This window comes from Gavialis gangeticus, unplaced genomic scaffold (assembly GCF_001723915.1).
Source record: "Gavialis gangeticus isolate Ggan-Ray unplaced genomic scaffold, GavGan_comp1, whole genome shotgun sequence".
NCBI classification, from domain to species: Eukaryota; Metazoa; Chordata; order Crocodylia; family Gavialidae; genus Gavialis; species Gavialis gangeticus.
In genome coordinates this window covers 56,334,222-56,354,986 of record NW_017728994.1, presented here as the reverse complement: position 1 = coordinate 56,354,986, position 20,765 = coordinate 56,334,222, and the positions used below count along the sequence as shown (strand labels likewise).

Here is a 20,765-nt window from a genome sequence, read left to right as displayed (position 1 = left end):
CCTGCAGACCCCTGGCCCTACTGGTGCCTCTCCCTCCCACCCCCCCAGGCCATGCTGGTGCCTCTCCCTCCCGACCCACAGCCTTCCCAGTCCTGCCAGTGCCTCTTACTCCCTACCTGCAGCCCCCCGCTCCCCTCAGCCCTGCTGGAGAGGGCCCCCAGCTGCCCCTGTCCCAGCCAGCTTGGAGCATGGCAAGTGGCAGTGGCAGAGCAAGTCTGGCCCCAAGTAGGCTGGAGGCAAGAGAAGGGAAGGTCTATGGCACACCCTCCACCCTGGGCTGGGGCTCCAGGACCGCTCCAGGTGACCTAGCCATGCCCCTCCTCCCCCCCTCCCCTGGTTGCGGTAGCATCTCCTGGCCACCCCACCCCCACAAGCACTACACCAGCCCTGGTGTCACTAGGCCAGCCACGGAGCTCCCTGCTGCCCCCAAAGGGCCCCCATCTCCTTCCCTTGCTGGTAGGGCAGGTGCCTCCCCATCGCTTCCCTACCCTGCCCCAGCACCTGGACAGCTTCCCCCAGCACCACCAGGCACCTGCCCCCCTCCACAGACACAGACACATGGGCGCATACATGCATGTGGTCCCCCTGTCTTTAATCGCCCTTCCCCTGCTTCTGCCAGTGGAACAGAGCAAAATCTCAGACACTGGTTCAGATTTCAAAAAACTGCCTGGACGGAGATCAGGTAATCCAAAAAGAGGACATGCTTGGGAAAATATGGATGTATGGTAACCCTAGTCATGGCACACCACATCACCACAGTGGTGATGTTGATCTTTATTGTGATATAAAAGAGTGCAAGATCCTTGGATAGAAGGCAGCTGCAGTGTAAGTGAATGTGTTGTTTCTGTTAAGCACATGGTTACTTCTGGTTTTTGATTTGTCTTTTTTTTTTTAACATTGTAAATTCAGACCAACAAACTGCAGAAGGAGGAAGAGCTGCGCAGACATGAGGTCCTGGCCTTACAGACGGAGTTAGATTCTCAACAGAAAGAACTAACAGTGTTGAATACCCAAGTGGATGAACTAAAGGATGAGCTCGTTACTCAAAAGCGGAAGCACACATCAAATCTTAAAGATCTCACCAAACAACTTCAGCAAGGTTGACATTTTTTCCAGTTCCAGACAGTAGTGTGTGCGCTAATATGGCCTCTCCTCCCCCCATGCTGGTAGAGAGGGGTTCTGGCTGTCTGTTCATTGCTGAAGAACGTTAGTTGCACCTCATCAACAGTAAATCATGATTCCATGATTTGAAATAGGTTTGCCTTAAAAAGTAAATAAACCCCATGTAACACAGCCATCTTACAACAAACAGAACACAAACTCTTTTATTTTTACCTTCCCTGGTTATGCCAGTTGTGACATTCTCTGGGTAAATTTGGTTTATTTGAATTCTGCTATATTGTGTGTTCAGAACCTGCCAACATTTCCCTAAGCCATTACTGGAGCTGGGACTGTTTGTGGCATTTATTGTTTGATTTTTATCAAAGAGCTTTATGTGTTTAATTATGGTTGTAGGAAGACTGGTAAATAATTTGCGTGTAAAGTAAGTGAAAAACATTAATAGTTCAGAAGTTCATCCGTTCTGAATGCAGTTTGATGATAATCACATGTGCATTTGGAGTTTGCATGGGAACACAGCTTTTGTCTCGTCTTCATATTGTGCAAGAGGGAATTCTGTTTCCCTTGTGTATGCGTGTATGAACCTTTCCTCTTCACATGCATTTTCCCCTTTTTACTGAAGTGTCATCCAACTCCTGGGAGGAACATACTTGGCTGTCAGCTACCAGGAACAATGACAACTAGGATAAAAATGATTCCATAGAACAGAGCTATGTTATGTCCTTCATTAGTTATTTAAAAAGCATCGGATCAATAGCATGTGTTACTCTTCCAAGACTGTGTAGTACATGGGATTCTTTTCTCACCTAGAACAGGGCAGAACAAACTAATAAATGTTAGACCCTGCTTTTTCTCAGAAGGGTTCAGACACTAGTATTTTGAAAAATGCCTGAATTTCTCTAGGGTTGGAGGCTATATACTGTGTTGGGTTAAGGTTTATCCTCATTTTGGTAACCTTCATCATCATCTCTTACTGTTAGCACGAAGAAAACTGGAACAGATTGAAAACGGTAGTTATGATAAAGAAGTCAGCAGCATGGGAAGTCGTTCTAGCTCATCAGGTAACTTAAATATTGGTTTGCTGTTTTTACTGTTTTAACAAAATAGTCTCCTGTAAATACCCAGAGATACAATATTGCACCCATTTGCCTGACAAAAGCCCTCAGGTCTGTTAAAGTTTGCACCCTCTTCCTTTCTTTTTACTCTCCCCACTGTTTTTAAAGTTGCCTCAGAGCTTTTCAGGATCCCTTCTGTCATTAAGTAGGAAGAGGCTAAGTTTGGAGCGCTCATGTTGGAGATTTGCTGGTCTACACTGAGGTTTCATAAAGTTTTAACTATATCAGTTTAGAACCTTATGAAGGGAAAAATCAGTCAGCCCCTCCTGCTGGGGCAATAACACCAGTAATACATTTACAGAGATATAAATATATCCTTTACATCAGTACAGTTGTGCTCATTGTAAGGAGTTTTACCACTTTCTGAACAGATGCATTAAAATTATACGAATACAGTGGACAGACAAACCGAGTAATGGCTAAATGAGATCAGCATTCTGTGAAGACAGTATTTAATCAAAGTCCTGGGCTGCAGCAAATGGTAGTGATTTACTGGATGGTGTATGTGGAGGTGGGTGGAACAGAAATACTGTATTTACTACTCTAGAATTCTTTAATGAGCACAAAACTGCATTGGCAGGCTCTCTTAATGCTCGAAGCAGCAATGAAGATAGGTCGCCTGAGAATACTGGCTGTTCGGTAGCTGTGGATAACTTCCCAGAAGTGGACAAGGCTATCCTGATTGAGAGGATTGTCAGGCTACAGAAGGCTCATGCTCGGAAAAATGAAAAGATGGAGTTCATGGAGGATCACATTAAGCAACTGGTGGAGGAAATCAGGAAAAAAACCAAGTATGTATCCCACTGGAATCGTATGGTCTTTGGTGTTTGGTTGCTGTATTGTGACTTTGAATCTTACATAAGACAATTAATTGGCTTAAAACAGAGAAAAGTTAGGATAAGATAGCTGCAGCCACAGTGTACCTCAAAGATCATAGTTTTTACCTTACTACTTTTGTAAAACAGTTCTAGAAAAAGTGACCAACTAAGAGGTTGTGGATTGCTATCATGGTCCATTTACTTTTTTTTAATTCATCACAGGCTGGGATTTCTGCAGATTTGTGAACCACTGTTATACCTGAATGCTTGCCTAGGTCTATTCTACCCATGCACTTGGTCCAACAAAAGATATCCCCCACAAGAATTCTTGCCTCTCGCATAATTTCTAGTGGAGGCCTTTGTGTACAGTAAAAATAACATAATGTTTGATAAATATTGTAATAAAATGTCGGATGCAAAGGCATATACTTAAAGAGTGTGATATACCAAGCTCCGGTTATGGTGCTACTTACAGGGTAGGCTTTTCCTGGGGGGTTGCCCAAGTTATAGCTTGGTCATAGAGCAGAAGAAGTCCGTATATGCTGTCTTTTTCTGGGGAATTGCTTTTTGCTGTTTAAATATCTCTTATGAAATATGCCCACTTATTATATTGGTGCCTCAAATGATTATAAGGTCTCTGCGGTAGGGGTTCTGTCAATTGTGTGTACTTAGTAACCTTAGGGCAGTAATTCCTGATCTGAGTCAGAGCAAACTGTTCTCTGAACCAGTGGATGGCAACTTTAGTGAATGAACAGTTGCTTAATAGTTTGTTTTGTCCTCAGTGTGTTGTTCTGTGTCTGGCCATTTAGTGTACGCTATTCACACTGTCCTCTGAAGACAGAATTATTGCTATTTCCTCATGGCTTTTCCTGTGGCACGTATCATTACGGTATCTGAGTGCTTGACACTTTCAAGACACATCTCTGCATGTCTGAGATGGGAGTGGGATGGTACTCATCATTCTGTAGGTGGCAGACAGAGGCACAGAGGTTTTCTGGTTGGGTGCCTTCCTCAGATCCTTACTTTCTCAGAATAGTCAACACCATGTAGCACACCTGAGATTTGAAGCTCATTTTTTTTACCTCAGTCAGGTAGGAGCTCTCAGCGCTGCTGAAATTCAAACTCTAAGGTCTCAAGTTGTGAACTAGAAAATGAGGCGCGAACAATTGGTAACATCTTTGAAAAGTTTAGTTGAAGTGACTGACCTGTGTGACAGAGGCAGGGGCAGAATCCACATCTCCAGGTGGACATTTAACCAACTTAAGCATGAGCCCATCCTTTCTCTTTCTGTCATCCCCTGTATCATTTGCTGCTCCCCTTCTAGCATTATTGATGTAAAGGTCTTCCAGGCAGTCTCCTTTCCACGGCTCTGACTGATTCCTTCCCAGCACAAGGTAGTGCTGGGAAAAACAATAGGAACGTATTACTAGAGTTGTTTCATAATGTAAATGTTGTATTCAAGTTGTGACTGTTTATCTGCCTGGAAGCTTTGTCAGATCTCCTTTAGTTGCTTTTTTGTGCAAATAAAACTGACAAAGAGAGATGCTTTCTGGAATTGCTTTAGACAGTAGTCAAGCTACGTCTCCAAGAACAGTTACAAGTGCAAATCTTGCATGCTCTTTGGTCCTTTGCTGAAGCGAAAGCCTTCAGTCCTGGGCTTGGGTTTTGTCACTAGGAGTGCTTGGGGCGAAATCCTGACCCCACGTAAGTCAGTAGGAGATCTGTTAGTGACTGCAGTCAGGGACAGGATTTTGCCCGAGTTTCTTATGGGTGAGCCCTACAAACTGTTATGTTGGCTGATTATTCACTGTTGATGCATTTGTAGCTAGAAATGGGCTTTGTTGTCAAAGTCCTTCCCTTCATCTGAAACGCCCTTCTAAGCTGGGGCACTTATATCAACCATGGTTTTGCTCATCAGGTTTACAGTGACATCATTTTCTTCATCCCAAATATAGTTTAAGTCTCCCTGAAACAAGTTAATATTGGGAGCAGAAGTCAGTCTCTGCAGTTGCAATGCATTGTGATATCTATCCTCGTTTTCTCCAGGATTATTCAGAGTTACATTCTGCGAGAAGAAGCTGGAACCTTGTCCTCAGAGGCCTCTGACTTTAACAAAGTTCATTTGAGCAGGCGTGGTGGGATCATGGCGTCTCTGTACACGTCTCACCCTGCCGACAGCGGGCTCACATTGGAACTCTCTTTAGAGATCAACAGGAAACTCCAAGCTGTGCTAGAGGATACTTTACTGAAGAACATAACACTAAAAGTGAGTACCTAGGCCTTTCGTTCAGTCTGCCTTTGCAGTTCTCTAATACCTACTGCCCTAAATAGGTGCAGACTACCAAAAGAGATGGCACTGAAGGGCAGAGAAAATATACTCAGATAGGTCGTGCCACCTGACTTCTGTACAAGTCAGCATTTTAATTTTGCATGCATAACTATGAAGAAAGAGTATGCATCTTATTAGTCTTGTAACCAACTAGTAGGTAATGCACCTTGAAAGCACTGCCTTATCCTATTTCATAAGTGTGTTTTTACATATTTATTCATTTGAGCTTTGAATTGAAGCAATAGCTTCTAGAGAAGCCTAGTGGAATCTTGAAATCTAAGGGAACGACTTTATCCTCCCTGGCATCAGATTCATTATTGACAGGGGCTTTACTCTTCCAACTTTTCCATGTCAGGCACAAACGGCATTTTCAGGGAGCAATAGACACAAGTCTTTAACTTTGTTTTTACTAGTAATTTTAAATTTGCGAGCAAGTATTACACTCACTAATGTTTGCCTTTCCTTCCCTATCCTTTCTTCACAGGAGAATCTTCAGACACTTGGGACAGAAATAGAACGGCTCATTAAACACCAGCATGAACTGGAACGGAGGATGAAGCAAACGTAACTAGAGTTTTTATGGAAAGACCAGAACAAAGATGCAGAAAAGGCAGGTGCTGCAGGCTGTCAACTTAAGCTTCTCCTGGAAATTGACTGCGCAACAGTTCAAAGATCCAATCTTGCAAAGCTTTTAAGTATGCAAGCTGTTCACTTTCTCAAGAGAAGGGGTCTGTAGACTCGGATTGTTTTTCCTGTTTGATGTTAGCCAAAGGCATTGCTGAGCTTCACTATACACTACGTTCTTCTGTTGAACTGTACTCTGAAATGACATCCAAATGCTTTGCGGTGTGTACTACACGTAGAGTAAGTTTCAGTGAGATTTTAATTTCTGCCCTGTGCAATTAAATAGTCTGCTAATAATGGAGCTTCAAAAAAAATTAAACTGATTTTTTTTTTTTGTTGCTGTTGGACAGATCCAGTGCTGCTGAGCTTCAGGGGCTTTCAGACAGATTCTTCCCTACCCTCTATAAATGTTTCTGATATTTAAGTTGATTAAGTATTTTTAACATATGCATGAGAGAGGTTTTGTTCTCAAGCTTCGTGGGTTTTTCTTTGTTTTTTAAATTAAGGACACGGTATTCTATAAATTACCATTTGGAAAAAAGTTTAATAGCTTGGGAATTTAAAATGAATTGACCTGCTTATTTTTTTTAAAGCCGGCTAGAAATTGAAGAATGAACAACTTTTGTTTCTGCTGCAGTTATTTGGCAAGTTTAGTTGATATAAACTCGGATTACCCAAATGGTTAGGTGTATGCATTTAAATCATTTTGAACTCAGGTAATTTAGTTTTATAAAAAAAGTTTTTCCAGACCTTCAGTATAATTAGCATAATTTTCAAAGTGTGAGCTGTTTGCTATGTGTATCAAATCTTCCCTCCCCCAGTCCAAGATACCCAGTTAGTTAAAAAAAAAAAAAAAATTCTGAGCATGTATTGTTTGTCACATTAGTTGTAAGTATAGACCAGCCAGTAAGAGGGGGGTGAGACACGAGGTGTGTGTTAAATGATGAGTTGCAGCTTATTGGCTGAACTGTAATTGCGGCACAGAAATCTGTGCCAGTTCTTGAACTTTACTGATGTGTGAAGTATTAAACTGTCAGAATGACATGAGGTAAGATTCCAGGGGATACCTCCATCCTGCTTTGACAGTGATGGGAAGCTAGCCCTGCAGTGACAACTTTTAAAAGTTGAGTCTCAATGCTGTACTCATGCAGCTTAGTATCGGGAAGAGTAATTTACCTGGCCTGGAGTAGCTCCGCTCCTGCAGTAAATGTGTATTTTTATACATTTAGTGCTTGCTTGATCAAAATTCAGAGCCAGACCAGTTCATCGTATAAATATATGAAGTATATACTGTATTACATATTTGCACTTAGTGCGCATGTACAATAAAAACACTTTATGTATTAGTTATTTAAATTTGAAAGGACAGCTTTTTTAACGATGAAAAAACAAACCCAAATTTTCTGCCCTCCTCCCCACTTGTCATTTGCAAAATTGATCTCTGGTTGTGTCAAAACACAGGGTAAAATTTACTAAAGCATCTAAGTGGCTTAAAGCACCTAACTTCCATTTTCAGAAGCCTCAGTGTCATTTAAGCAGTAGAAGATTTTACCCCAAAGTACTTGATTTGATTGATGTGAATCAGTCAGTGAGACTGCCCCACTGGTTAGAGGTGAGCATGCACATACATATTTACAAGATCAGGCTCAGCTTGTTGTCTAGGGTTGCTCCTGAGTAGCTGGTGTTTTTACTCACCAACAACAGAGGTAGTAAAGAACTAATGATTTCCAGTAAGGAGAGGATCATGCGGCCCCTCAACCCTTAATGCTGGGGGATGTCGTCTTTCCCAAATTCCAGGGGTAGGGAGAGCAGTCCTGCAATTTTGTTGTTACCCTTAGCCAGCCCAGCCTCAGGACTGGATCTGCTGCAGGTATACAGACAAACTGTTCAGAACAGCAAGGCAAAGAGGGCAGCGACTTCCCTTGGAGCAGCTGGCATGCGGTAATGTTGTCCACTTTACTCCACAGTAAGTGAATGTTATACTGGAGAAACTTATCTTGGAACTAAACAGGTTTAAGTTTCCCCGATTTAACTTGTGCTTACTGCAGACTAAGAGCAGACAAATGGGTAATTATCCTGGAATATCCAATAAGTCCCTATTCCCTTTGAACTTGCTGTTCTTTGTCTGTCCACATTCTGAATGTTTGTGATGGGAAAGTGGGTATGGGGCAATGAAAGCTAGCCTCCTGAGGTGAAATCCTGGCTCATTATGAAATCAGTGAGTTTTACTATTTTGTTCAAGAATGCCAGGATATCACCCGAGGGGCAAGGTAAGTTTGTACAACTGAATTAGGCCCTCTGAGACGGTATTCAGGAATAAAGGTTGTGTGTCCAAACATAGCTTAGCTCTTGTTTGTTTTGCATTTTTATACTTATATGCCTGTTTGGCTTATTTTCTTGTATTAAACTGATTCCCATATTTTAGATTCTGAAAATAAGCTCACTCCATATAGTACCTATAACTGTTTTAATGTATGTTCTTCAGCTGTTTAATATAAATGAAGAAATGTGATGCAGATGGGATAAGTGCAATGATAGTGCGGGAATTCTTTGTAGTGCTTCTTGACATTGCTCCATTACACGTCTTAAATTATTTTAGCGCGCTAGTTATCCTTTTGTCTTGCTTAAAAATGCTGCTTTCTGTCTGTGACTCTACAATTCTAGGGGTTTTTTATCCTTGCTTGGGTGTGTCGTTTGCATAAGCAGCCAAAACATCCTTTCATTCACCACCTTCAATTTAAATAGACCAAGATGTTAGAAATTAAGCCACAGAGGGGAAACATCTTACGTCTTGACATCTTCACAAAGGCACATCTGTGGTCTTACATGAGAAGTTTTTCTTGACTGTACTCATGTCTGTTTTCTCTTATGCAAGAAGATGCAAATGACTGGAAAAATGTGTTATGCTTATGAACGTTGTCAGTGACTGCTTTTGTTTTCAGGGTACAGATCAAGAGTCAGATAGATGGCTTCACTTGGTTCAAGGAACACGAATGCATCCTATAAAAAAGAGTTGAAACAAGAACACTGCTGCTTTAGTAAGGGAATAGTTTAAATCACAGAGGAAGGTCGTGACTGTAGACAGCCAGCCCCCAAGTCCTATGCATCAGTGGTTCTGTTTAATCCTTACTTCGGGAACGTAATGGTTTACATTACAAGGTTTTGAGGTATACTTCTGTGAGGCTCATGAAGAAGTAGGATAAATTTATTCTTATTAAGTAATAGTCTTAAAACTATTATGTATTTTAATACTTAAGTCTTTTAAACCTAAGTGTCCCAAGTAAGTTGGGGCTTCTATTTTCAAGAGTCTAAAACAACTATCCATTTCTTATTGAAAATTACCGAAGTGGGACACAACGTTGAAGGCTCTTCTTGAAAATAGGAATCTAAACCAGAAGCCTTTGGCTAGTTACATCCTACAGAATGCTTCGCCCACTTCTGAATAGATCATTCTTTTGTAATGTGTATATCCCACATCTGGAAGTACAGGCCACACTTCCTACAGAAACTCTGCTGACCTTTCCCCATCATGGAAAGGCCTCAAATATGTTCTAAAAAGCTAGTGGGTCCCCTGCATATCCTAGACCCTGGTGATGGTTTTCTTATTATACCTACTTAATAGAGAAGTGTACTTAAGATTTTTACTTCTCATAGTCTTCTGAAAGCAGTGAGATCTGGCGTATGTTCCCCAAAGATGTTCTAATCCAGGTCTGTTCAAAGTGTCAGCCTTTTTAAACATGTGTTGCATCATAACTGTTCTTGCTGTGTTCCTACTTGAGAATTCAGACCTCAACTTCCCATTTGATCTTAACTGTTAAATCTCTGACTGTATAGGCCACCATGCTCTGCGAGGAGGTTCACAAAGGTACAGGCCTTATTCATGGTGAGGGGAAGAGGCTCCTCTTCAGAACTTTTCTTTTTTTACTATTGCACAACTCTGATTTCTTACCAATAGGTGGTGCTAGAAATCAGACTTTCCAGGCCTGTTGAAAAGTTGAAAACTTCGCCAAATAAAGAATTTCCAGCTAAGTTACAGATGGTGGAGAGTGGTATTAGGTATTTTCCAAAATGGAAGGGATTATTTACTTACCCATTTTGTGTTCTGATGGTAAAACTATGTTTAATCTTCCAATGTATGTATGTATGTATGTATGTTGTATGAATATACACATAGTGACTATTGATTTGATTAACTTTGTAGATATTTGTTTCTGTATAAATGAAGTTTAAGACATCACTATACATTATGTATATATTGTACTTTTGAAATAATAAACAGACGTGTGAATGCTTGTTTTTGGATCTGTCATGCTTGATATGTGTTTAAATAACTAGTAGGCAGACTTTGAGTTATGTCTGCACTCCCCACTGTGGTACAAGCTAGGTCTGGGAGTATAAATTAGCCTATGCAAAGCTCCTGGCTACTGTGGCTAGCGTGTTTCCAATACCTGAACTAGTGCAGGTGTCTCTGTGCTGTACCACATGGTGCCCCTGGTAAGACCTGGTCTGAAATGGCACTTGATAACCCACGGAGGCTTGGATAAATCACTTTGTCATAAGGGATAAAGCTAGACGCACACACCCAGTGCTGATGCTTACTTATCACCAGATTTTACCATTTCTCTTTGCACCTGATAGTACCTTACTCTAGAGTAGCCCTATTTAATAGAAGTAGACATAAGGTGGTGCTGATTACGCATATATGTGCATGTTAATTAACAGCCAATTCTGACAGTAAAAATAACTGTTAATTTTAGTTATCCTGCCTCACTTCTTCCCTTGGAACTAAGAATGTAAGATCTAATGAGCAAAATTGGAAGCTAAACCAAACGTGCTTGTATCGATGACCAGTCAATGCTTTTTGATGACCTGTCCCTGCAACTCTGTCATCCAGGTACACCCAACTTCATGTGCAGTTGAGGCATGTCCGTCTGGGGGAAGGTTAGACTAAAGGCTACTGAGCCACAAATTTCTCATTAATGGTTGTACTGAAATCAGTGGCTATGGCAACTCCTGCTACTAGATCTATTTTTTCTGTTGCACTACATAAACGAAAGATGGCAGTATGCCTTTGTACACTGCAGATGAACTCTTACTATCTAGCAGCAACACCAAGAGAAATCAGGATTGCGTTCAAGCTATATTGTACTTGAGCCTTCAGAAATTGGAAGCAGAATTTTCCCTGCTGCAACTGTAGGAAGACAAGCACTGCAGAGGATCATGGGCTGCCATAATTAGTATCTTAAGTGTTTAAAACTCATTTAAAAATGCATATTGCATAGAGAAAATACAGTATGCCCAGTAGCAGGTCACAACTTTGCACTCTTGGTAGTTGTGCCCCTGTGCTTGACAGATGCTGAATTCAGTCTAAATTGTGCCTATGTCCCTTTTAACCATAATATTAGAACAGAAAAATTAAGACACTTAGATTAGTGCAAAATGGCATCATGGAGTATCTGTTTCCTTTGTCACAAGTGATGATTCCTAAACCCTGGCAGAGCAAGCCTGGCAGGGCCAGCTGAGTTTCTAGAGAGCCGATCTGGGCCTCTGACCTTTACAGACTGACCTACCTGCACAGGAATACAGACGGAGTGCTTATGTCTTATAATAGGTTTATTAGCTATATACAAGCTCCATTTTCATAGATTGCAGAGTGAAGTGGCGCTAAGAAAAAATGGAGGTGGGGTGCTGTGTCTGTTCCTACTGAAACTAATTGCAGACTTCTGTCTTCACAGGAACTGGATAAAGGGCCCTTGGGTGCTTTCTTACTGTTGGCTCAACAGCCTTGTCCCAAGCAAATAGATCTTAGTTATCTTTCATCTCTTCCATCCCCTCCACCAGTAACAGACATGTCACGAGCAAAGCTGGCAATGTAGCTGCAGATTTGAGAGACGGATAAACTCTCTTTCTGCTGGCTCTGCAAGGAAACAGCAGCAACTTAACTGAGACCTGGCAAGGAAGTAAAGATCTCCAAGTAGTAATCTTACCTCTGCCAGTTGCTGTGTATTATCCCTATTTTACAGATGGGAAATGAGATGCAAATATACTCCTACTTTTATAAGAGATTTTACAGTTGTGTTAATGGAGAGCATTTAAAAGGTATAAAGCAGTATATTTATTTGTGCTTAAACTGCCAATGTAATATCAAAGCTGTTGGGGAATAAATCCAGAACCCTGCAATTTGATCCCAAAGTTACAGGGTTAAAAAAATATTATAAGCCTCAAAAGCTGGAATAGTCTGAATTGTTAGGTCACTCTAGTACACTAATGCATGAAAAAAAATCATGCATGAAGCAGGCATGTTGGGAGGATGTGGGGGTTGGGTGGTGGGAAGTGAATTATACCAGACAGCCTTGTTTATCTGAATAAATTATACTCGGCTAATGTGTAATGTTCTGTTTACTATGCCCCTGAGCATCCTGTTCTCAGTGGCATGAATTTGGGCAGCCTTTTAGCCGTCAATTTTGAAAGGTAATTAAATCTGGAGTACTGCCATTGATGTTAATGAGACAGTTTTCAGCAAAGTGAAAGAGGGCCGCACCTGAGAGAGCTGCCTAAGTTCTGGTCTGAAGGTATAGGACGTATTCATGAAGGGCACCTATGCACATGCTTGATGCACATGCTTTAGTTACAGCGCCCCACCAGCATTTTGAAGCGTGGGATACTAAATGCATGAGACGCTGTGGGCATTTGAATGAGAATGGCTCGAGAGAAAGAGAGAGAGCGGCTTTAATTAACCTTCCTCCTTTCCACTTATCCTGGATCACGTGTCAAGATGTTTGAAGTTTCTGTGCAGTCTATGAGACTTTTAAAGTAAAGAGCATTAACATATTCAAATGGATGGGGAGTCTGGACAGTCTAACCCGAATTCTCTCCTTACTCTATTGACAAGAACCTTGATGAGCACAATGGTTGGACTGGGAATGCAACGCAAGACACTTCTCTGGATCAGTGCTCAGTCTTTAACCTAGACATTAATTATTGAGGGCTTGTCTGCACTGTGGAAGTGATTTAGGAAAACAATCACATGCAATCCTGAGAATTTGGCATTTGGAGTCTGACTGAACAGGAGGCAGATATACAAGCAGAAGAGCTTCATGCACACGCGTAGCACAGGAAAGGAGAAAGACATAGATAAACAGTTGAGCTGATTTGGCTTTTGACAACTGTAGATGAGCCGTTGAACCGCTTCCTGGAAAAATGTTCAGTTTAAATTAAGTTTTCCTTCCTTGTGGAATGGGTGAATTTTGAGAAGAGAAGTGATGAATTTGTCAATAAACCAGAAGCAAAGCTACCAAATCACATTTTTTCATGAGAATAATGTTATTTCCTTTGCTAGGGGCTTTCATTTCTGTCTTCCAAGGCTGCTCTCTGACAGTAGTGCACAATGCAGCTGATTGAGATGGATTCATTTATCTCTTTTTTTAAATCTGGAAATAAGGCATTTAAATGGCAACGTGTGCTTTCTGAAACATGGTACCTTGTGCCGGAATTTGCATGGTTTATAGTGTGTCTTTGATCAAAGGGCAGCCAACGCTGCTGAAAGCTTTTGGCAGATTCAGCAGTAGCCCAGTGATGAGTTGTTTCCCTGGGGTGGGTGAAGTCACGGGTTAGAATCCCATTTCGGTTTAGAAATGGTGACTCTTGCATTTGGGTGGGGGTGGGATTAGATTACCTTGGGGTCCCTCGCAACCTTGAGATTCTACAAACGCGAGAGTTGAGCCTACTCGCTTTCTATTCAGGCTAAAGGGGGAAATAATTAAATGTTCCTTTTGTTAGGAATAGCTGAAACAGTAGAAACCCCATGCAACGGGCTGGAATTCATTGGTGGAGAGGTGTGCGCACCAGAGCGAGCAGCTGCAGACAGCAAGAAAAGCACTGGTAGCATGACCCTGAAAGAAAGCAGAGACCTTTTCTAGGCGTAGTGCTGTTTGGAAAGGCAGGCTTAGAGTGAGTGAGGATCTTGCTTCCTCTACGCTCTTACTGTGATCTGACAAAAACGGGCTTTGTGTACAGCGTGTCCACAGGAAGGGTTGCATCACAGCCAGTTTATCTATATCAGCTGCAGCCCCTTGCAGAGATCCGATATTGACTCCCATTCCAGCCACAATATAGTTGGCCCCTTTTTATTAGCTCTGTTCTCTCCAGACTGGGGTATTCTGACTGCTTGAATGTTCCTGAACAGCAAATCCTTTAAGGCCTAAGCTGGTTTTCATTAATTGCTCTGACTTAAAGGTGTTCCAAATGGCCTGTTCCAGCTGCAGGGCCACTGCTTGGGTTAGAAAAGCTCTTTAATAAGACAGCTCATAGATGTACTGCCTGGGGCGGAGGGGACGAATTGTATTCCTCTGAATACGCCTGGAATTAGTGTCCCAGCAATGGAGCAGGGGTGCGTTGCACTGCAGTGGGTTTCAACTGGGATACAAAGATCTTGATCATTTCCAGCCATTTCAAACAGCTTTAAGTGAGAGTAAGTGATGAAAAGAAATCTTGAACGTTTCTTGAAAGATAGGGTTGCTGCTGTGTTGTTAAAGGGGAATCTCAGCATTTTCCAACTGGCAGTGAATTTAACCTTGCAACCTCCCTACAGACATAGACAAGTGCTTGCCTTTTAAAAGAGGGGTGGCTGAGGGGCAGGAGCTAAGTGACAAACCCAAAGTTATACTCAAAGCAAAGCTGGAAGAGAACCCATCTCTCCTGGTTTGCTAGCACATGTTGCAACCATTAGTGAGATCTTTTGCCCTTGCAGAGATGCAGGCTCTGCTGCACAGAAGCAATTAAATCATGCTTGGTAGAAAGTGTAAGTTGGTGATTCTCACCTAGGGTGCCATAGCACCCTGGGGTGCCTGGAGATCCTTTCCAGGATGCCATGGGATGCCATGCAATGTTGGCAGTGTTACATTTACAAACATGATTCACAAGATAAATCCAGAGATTTCTCAGAGTATCTCATAGTTACTGTCTTCTTTATTTCTTTGCAACAGAAAAACTGCCCTAATACTTTTCTGTAGTAAAAAGGAAGTGTGAAAACTAAGTGCTGTCATTTTCTGAAGGGTACCTTTTTAGGTGATGCCTTGAATCATCTAAAAAGGTTGAGAGCCCCTGGCATAAGCATTAGCTTGTGTCCCGTACAAACCAATCCAGGATTACAAGCAAGACGGATCTGACAATGCAATAAGACTTTCACAGAAGGTTTTGCTACCTTTACCTTCAGCTTTTAGACCTCTTTATTTCATCCTAGGGATGGACCCAAACCAAGACTCCATATCTTTTTTTCCCCAAGTTGTAGCTAAAAAGCTTTTGAAGATCACTGCCTTACAACCAGAGGATCTCTCAAGTGCATTTACCCTAGCAGCAGCGAGTCGTTGACAGTGCCCTCGCCCCCCTACTTTACCTGTGGTAGGTTAATGCATTCTTGGTGTTTGGGGGCAATGTGCCTTGTAGCTGTGCAACAGTGTTGGTTTTTTTGGTTTTAGGGCTAGATGAATACTTGTATGGGTTGATTTAGATAGGGATGTTCTTCCCTTGAGCTAGGGGTAAGGGGAGATCATATCTGGAGCTCTTTTCCAGCCCTATGTTTCTATGATTATATTACGTTTTTGACGACTCATTAGTATGAAGCAAACTGTCCTGAAACAATGCTATTTTACTACAGCTCAGCTGCCTGTTGTCCTGTTGATATGCATTACCGCAACTGGGGTGTCTAAAGCAGCTTCCAATAGGAGGTGCTATAGTAAGATGATATAGGAACCTTCTATAGAAATTCCTTGATGAAGAGAGACGTATGCGAGGATAAAATCTAGTAGTGAGAAGACTCCTGCAGGTAGGGTGAGAAAAACTGAATGATCATCATAGTAGCTAACTGGATTCCTGTGCTGAGCAGGTGAGCACAGAGGGGGATGTTCAGCTAGTTGACATTCTTCAAACATAATAGGAAAACTGTAAAAGTGCAACAGGGCTGGAAGAGAGGGTACACAATGAAACCAGGCATGCTGTTGAGATGATAAGATATGGGCAACATAATGGAGACACAGAATTCACTAAATAACAGGAGGGAAAGTAAGAAAACAAGGGAAATTACAGCCAGTTTCATTCTACGGCAAATACCTGATGCAGCAAAGATAATGTAAAAGCAGACCTGGGGGCCATATACAAGAAACCCATGGACCAACAGGCGTATCTGCACAGAACCAGCAATCACCCTAAATACACCAAGAAAGCTGTAATATTCAGCCAAGCCATCTGATACCACTGAATTCGCACTGAAGAGAACACCTGTGATCATCCCTCACAAATCTCAAAAGGGCTTTCACTCAACAAAGACATTCCTCCAGAGAGAGATCACACTTTTCACAGAGCCACTTGGATACCATTGCTGGAGTACAGAAGGAAAACCCCCATGAATCTCACACCACTGGTTCTGACATATCCCTAACTGGACCCTATATGGAGAATCCTGCAACAGCTGCAACCCATGCCAGAAGAAGACCCAATTCTTAGAGATCTTCCCAGAACTACCTCACCTACCTCATCACCAGAAGCAAACTTCCTACAGCCCAAAATACACCGAATGGGTCCAGACCATGCCATGACAAGAAATGTAAAACCTGCCAACACATCTCTACCACCCCCCACAATTACTACACCCCACAGCAGAACCATCAGCATTCCTGGATCTTATAGCTGCACCTCCAGAAATGTTATATATCTCATCCAGTGCACCAAATGTCCTGATGGAAAATATGTAGGAGAAACCAAACAACAAGTGCACACCAAAATGAACACACACCAAAAATCTATCAAAGGCGAGAATACCCAATTACTGGTGGGGTCACATTTCTCAGAAGAAAACCACTCTCTCTCCAATCTCTCAGTCCTGATCCTCAAAGGGAATTTACAAAACACCTTTCACAGACGGCCTAAGAACTTCATTTCATCAACCTACTGGATACAAAAAATCATGGGCTAAATATAGACCTTGGATTTATGACACATTATAACCTGCCTAACATCCGACTCCCCAGGTAACTTCTCTATTATTTACCAGGTATATTCATTCCCCCCATCTGTCTCTTAGTCATGGATTAACTCAGTTTACATTTTCACTGATTGGCTTTCCCGCATGCATACTGGCTTCTGGCTTCTTTACTATTCCATCCAGGAAGAGCACAGACCAACTGCAGATGCTTTCTCAGCCTGACTAATGCTATTTGTACCTGAAAGCTTGCAAAGAAGAATTTTTCCAACTGTTTGTGTTGGTCTAATAAAAGATATTGGATTTACTCGAAGAAACTTGTCTGCCTATAAAAATAAAATGGCTTATGAAACTGACTCTCTGTTCTCTAAGGCCCCACTCATGATGCCTTGGCCACAATGCCTACAATTTTTCTTCTGGTATGCCTAGCTTGCTGCCCATTAAGTGGACCAGTGTCATCATTTTGGTTTATCTGTAGCCACATGTTGTCTCTTGTATGCTTAGATTGTAAGCTCTTTGGGACAGGGACCATCTGGAGTTGGTGTGAGCCTCCTGATCAGGACTTCAGGACATTATGAATAGGATCTTTTTAGTTTAATAAAAATTGGTAAGCGTTACAATTTGCTGACACAACGAAAGAAAAGACTGCACCCTATTGAGGAAGTAAGCAGTGACTCCTAAGATGAGATTTTGCATGCATATGACATTAATGCAGTGCAAAACAGCAAAATTAATTGTTTGTAAAACTCAGGCTAGCTCCTTTGTGTTTGCATCTAGCACAAGACACAGACAAGGAAGATGAATATACAAAACAGAGGCGCATTTACTGTGCAGTAACCAAAATTACTGTGCAGTATGGGTGTGTGTCTACACATGCACACCTGTACTGTACATTAAATATGGCGACTCACGGTGACTTCAGTGTAAACTTGATACCTGCATGTTGCACATATCAAATTTATGCCTGATTAGTTACTGTGTAGCAATGAATATGTAGACGCTTTGCTGCTCAGTAACCCAGGGGACCTCCCTGCTGGGTCCGCCCAGCCGCTAGGGGGCCAGCCTGAGCCCAGCCCCAGGGTTCCTGGCTGACTGCCTCCCTTGGCTTCAGTTTGAGACTAAAGTTAGTCTTAAGTGCTGGCAGCCATGTGGCCAGAGGCTGGAGCTCCCCCTGGTGGCCACACAGGAGCATGGCAGGCTGCTCCGACCTGGGATTGAATTTAGTCCCAGATGCCGGCCTATACAGTTTACTGCGCAGTAATTTTAAGCTGGCATAAATACATGTGTAGGCATGTCCAGAATGCAGCATTAGCAACTTCCTAAACATCATGCAAAAGTCAGAAGCAAAGTTGCAGTCAAGCGAAACAAAATTAAAAGTTAAGCAATGGTGCACTGTAAATTAGAAGTAGACAACCTAAGCCTGAAATGTCAGGTAAAAGCCACAGAAAGCACAACACTCACCTGAACAGAGTGAACTTCATAACTAAGGCTGAGCCTGAGACAAATGATTCATACAAGTGACAAAGCAAGACACATCCAAAGCAGTTAGTTATCTACAATGTCATCCCTGCAGCAAAGCTGCTAAAAAGATTACAGTGATATCGTGGAAGAACTGGGTTGTCTTTTAGGCGTGTTACAACTGGCACTGGACAAAACGATTCTGTCAGTACAGCACCTGCCTTGCAGAGTACCCATCACATACTGAGAGAGAAAACTGGAGCCAGTAAAAACCAGCATGATCATTGCTACAGTCAGATACCCAAGTTCAATGTATTGGCATGTTTTCCAAGCTGGATCAGTCACACGGCAGCCAGAAGGACCATGAAGAGCCAGAAAACACTAAGATTCGTCACCTAAAGAAATACTATGTGGCTGCAGTCTTAATATTGGTGAAAGCCAGATACTGGTAAGTGATGTTGGATCAGGAAAGCAACCACCCCACCGCACTCTTGACACCAACAAGTAGATGTAGCTGGTTGCGAACACCATATGGAATCAAACTGACAATAGGCAAAAGCGCAACTTGATACAGGCATAGGCAAACCGGACTGCAGTGATCCTCATGTCTGCACACTAAATACCATGATCACAGACCATGCCCACAACCTCATTATCTTTTATAAAGAACCAGGGAAATTAATCTAATAACAAGTGCATTTTCATCGTGTTCTTGAGGGAAACACTTCCTGCACACAAGGGCTATGACCTGACCCTAAAAAGTAAAAAGTGATACAGGTGATGGTTACACCTGAAGATATAAGATCAGTTCAGAGACTCTTAGGATTTATTAAACTGAGAGAGTTTCTTCTAAGTCTTGCCGGCAGGGGTGGATCAAGGGGGGGAACTGGTATACTTGCCCCCCCACCCCCTCCACGCTCTGATTTCTGCTCCACCCAAAGCTTAAAACCAAGTGCTTGGTAGTGACAGCAGCATTTCTATTCAGGCAGCAGTGAGGGAGTCAATTGACTTTATGGCTCAGTATAATTTACCCAATCCCTTCTAAACTCTTCATCATGCAGATGTTAAAACCCCCTCTTCTTGTTAATGGTCTTCGTGTTTCCACCAATCAAGCTAGCCTTTATTCTGCAATTCTGCTGTTTGTTAACTGCTCCTGGCAATGAAGTTCCTATTTCACATCCCTGCAGATTGTTTTTAACTCATTGCAATGAGGTGATATTTGTTTTGGCTTCAATCATAAACTGTATAGCACAACACCAGGCCCCTAGCATATTAGTAAAGCTTCTAGTTTATTTTTAACTGGAGTAAAAAAAGTGTTGTTTTCTATGTGACGATGCACCTCATCATCTGCACCCCTCTTTTCAAAACTCTAGATTTGCCTGTCCTTGCAGGTGTCTAAAGGTGTGTTATGAACAGGTTACCTTGATGTGATGTAGCCAGCACAGGTATCAAGGAACTAGTGACCAAAACAGCCTATCCTGAAATGAGGGAATGGGAATGGAGGCAGCTGTACAATATGATGCTATTGAGAAAGGGGTTAGCCAGCTCCTACACAAAGGATAGCAGTTAGCTTCCATGGTGACCATCACTACCAGCAGTAGGAATAATATATACCTGAACTGCAAAGAAATATCTTGCAAATTGTGCTCACATTCAGGAAGTTCAACTTGTACTGGTATGTGCAAGGGTGGCAAGCAATACAGAAGATGACCATGAACCGCTGGCTACATGCATATGCATGCACCCACCCCCCGTTCCCACACACACAAGCACATCTGACTTCTTATCCAGAGCAGCCTTGCAGATCTATCAGCTGTAATAGGATGAGCTCCACATAAAAGAAAGCATCCACCAGCCCTGTTTGAGGCAGGAGCCCAAAGACTGTGAGAACCAAGTTATATGAGTAGTGTTCTGCATTTTCGTTTTTTACCGAATTTCACAGATAAATTACCGGATTTTTAAAATTGAAGTTATTCGGTTTTTAATGATTTACACCTGTTTTTCACGCCCCCCCTCCCATGCTCCTGGGACCTGTGCGGCGGCAGGAGCTGCCACCCCTTCCCCACTCCCCCTTTCCCTGCCCCCCCCCACACTGTCCTGTTCCCCGCTGCAGCTGGGCAGTGCCTCGTGGGGTGGGTGCGGGGGTCCCGGGGGCTCTGTCCCCTCCAGCCTGGCAGCACAGCTGAGGCTGGCCCCACCCTGGCCCCCCTGCTGCAGACCCCCTGGATGGTGTGGGGCTGGGGTTGGGGCCAGTGCTGGGCTGTGGGTGACGGGTTCCCCTCCACCCCTCCCTCCTGCAGACTCTTATGCCCGGGAGGGGCGCATGC

At 42.6% G+C, this 20,765-nt stretch overlaps 1 protein-coding gene across 4 annotated transcripts in view; it reads left to right on the top strand.

Moving 5' to 3' along the window:
• The window catches only part of CCDC186 (coiled-coil domain containing 186), a 59,118-nt gene extending 48,821 nt beyond the window's left edge, over positions 1-10,297 (top strand). For 3 of the 4 annotated variants that reach the window (XM_019502859.1, XM_019502857.1, XM_019502858.1), the window contains 5 exons: positions 910-1,099; positions 2,100-2,180; positions 2,815-3,025; positions 5,099-5,318; positions 5,866-10,297. In XM_019502859.1, coding sequence (XP_019358404.1) covers positions 910-1,099; positions 2,100-2,180; positions 2,815-3,025; positions 5,099-5,318; positions 5,866-5,949 — 786 coding nt within the window. In that variant the 3' untranslated portion in view covers positions 5,950-10,297. The remainder of the gene's footprint in view (positions 1-909; positions 1,100-2,099; positions 2,181-2,814; positions 3,026-5,098; positions 5,319-5,865) is intronic. The other variant, XR_002094921.1, reaches the window with a different exon arrangement.
• The last annotated feature ends 10,468 nt before the right edge of the window (positions 10,298-20,765 follow it).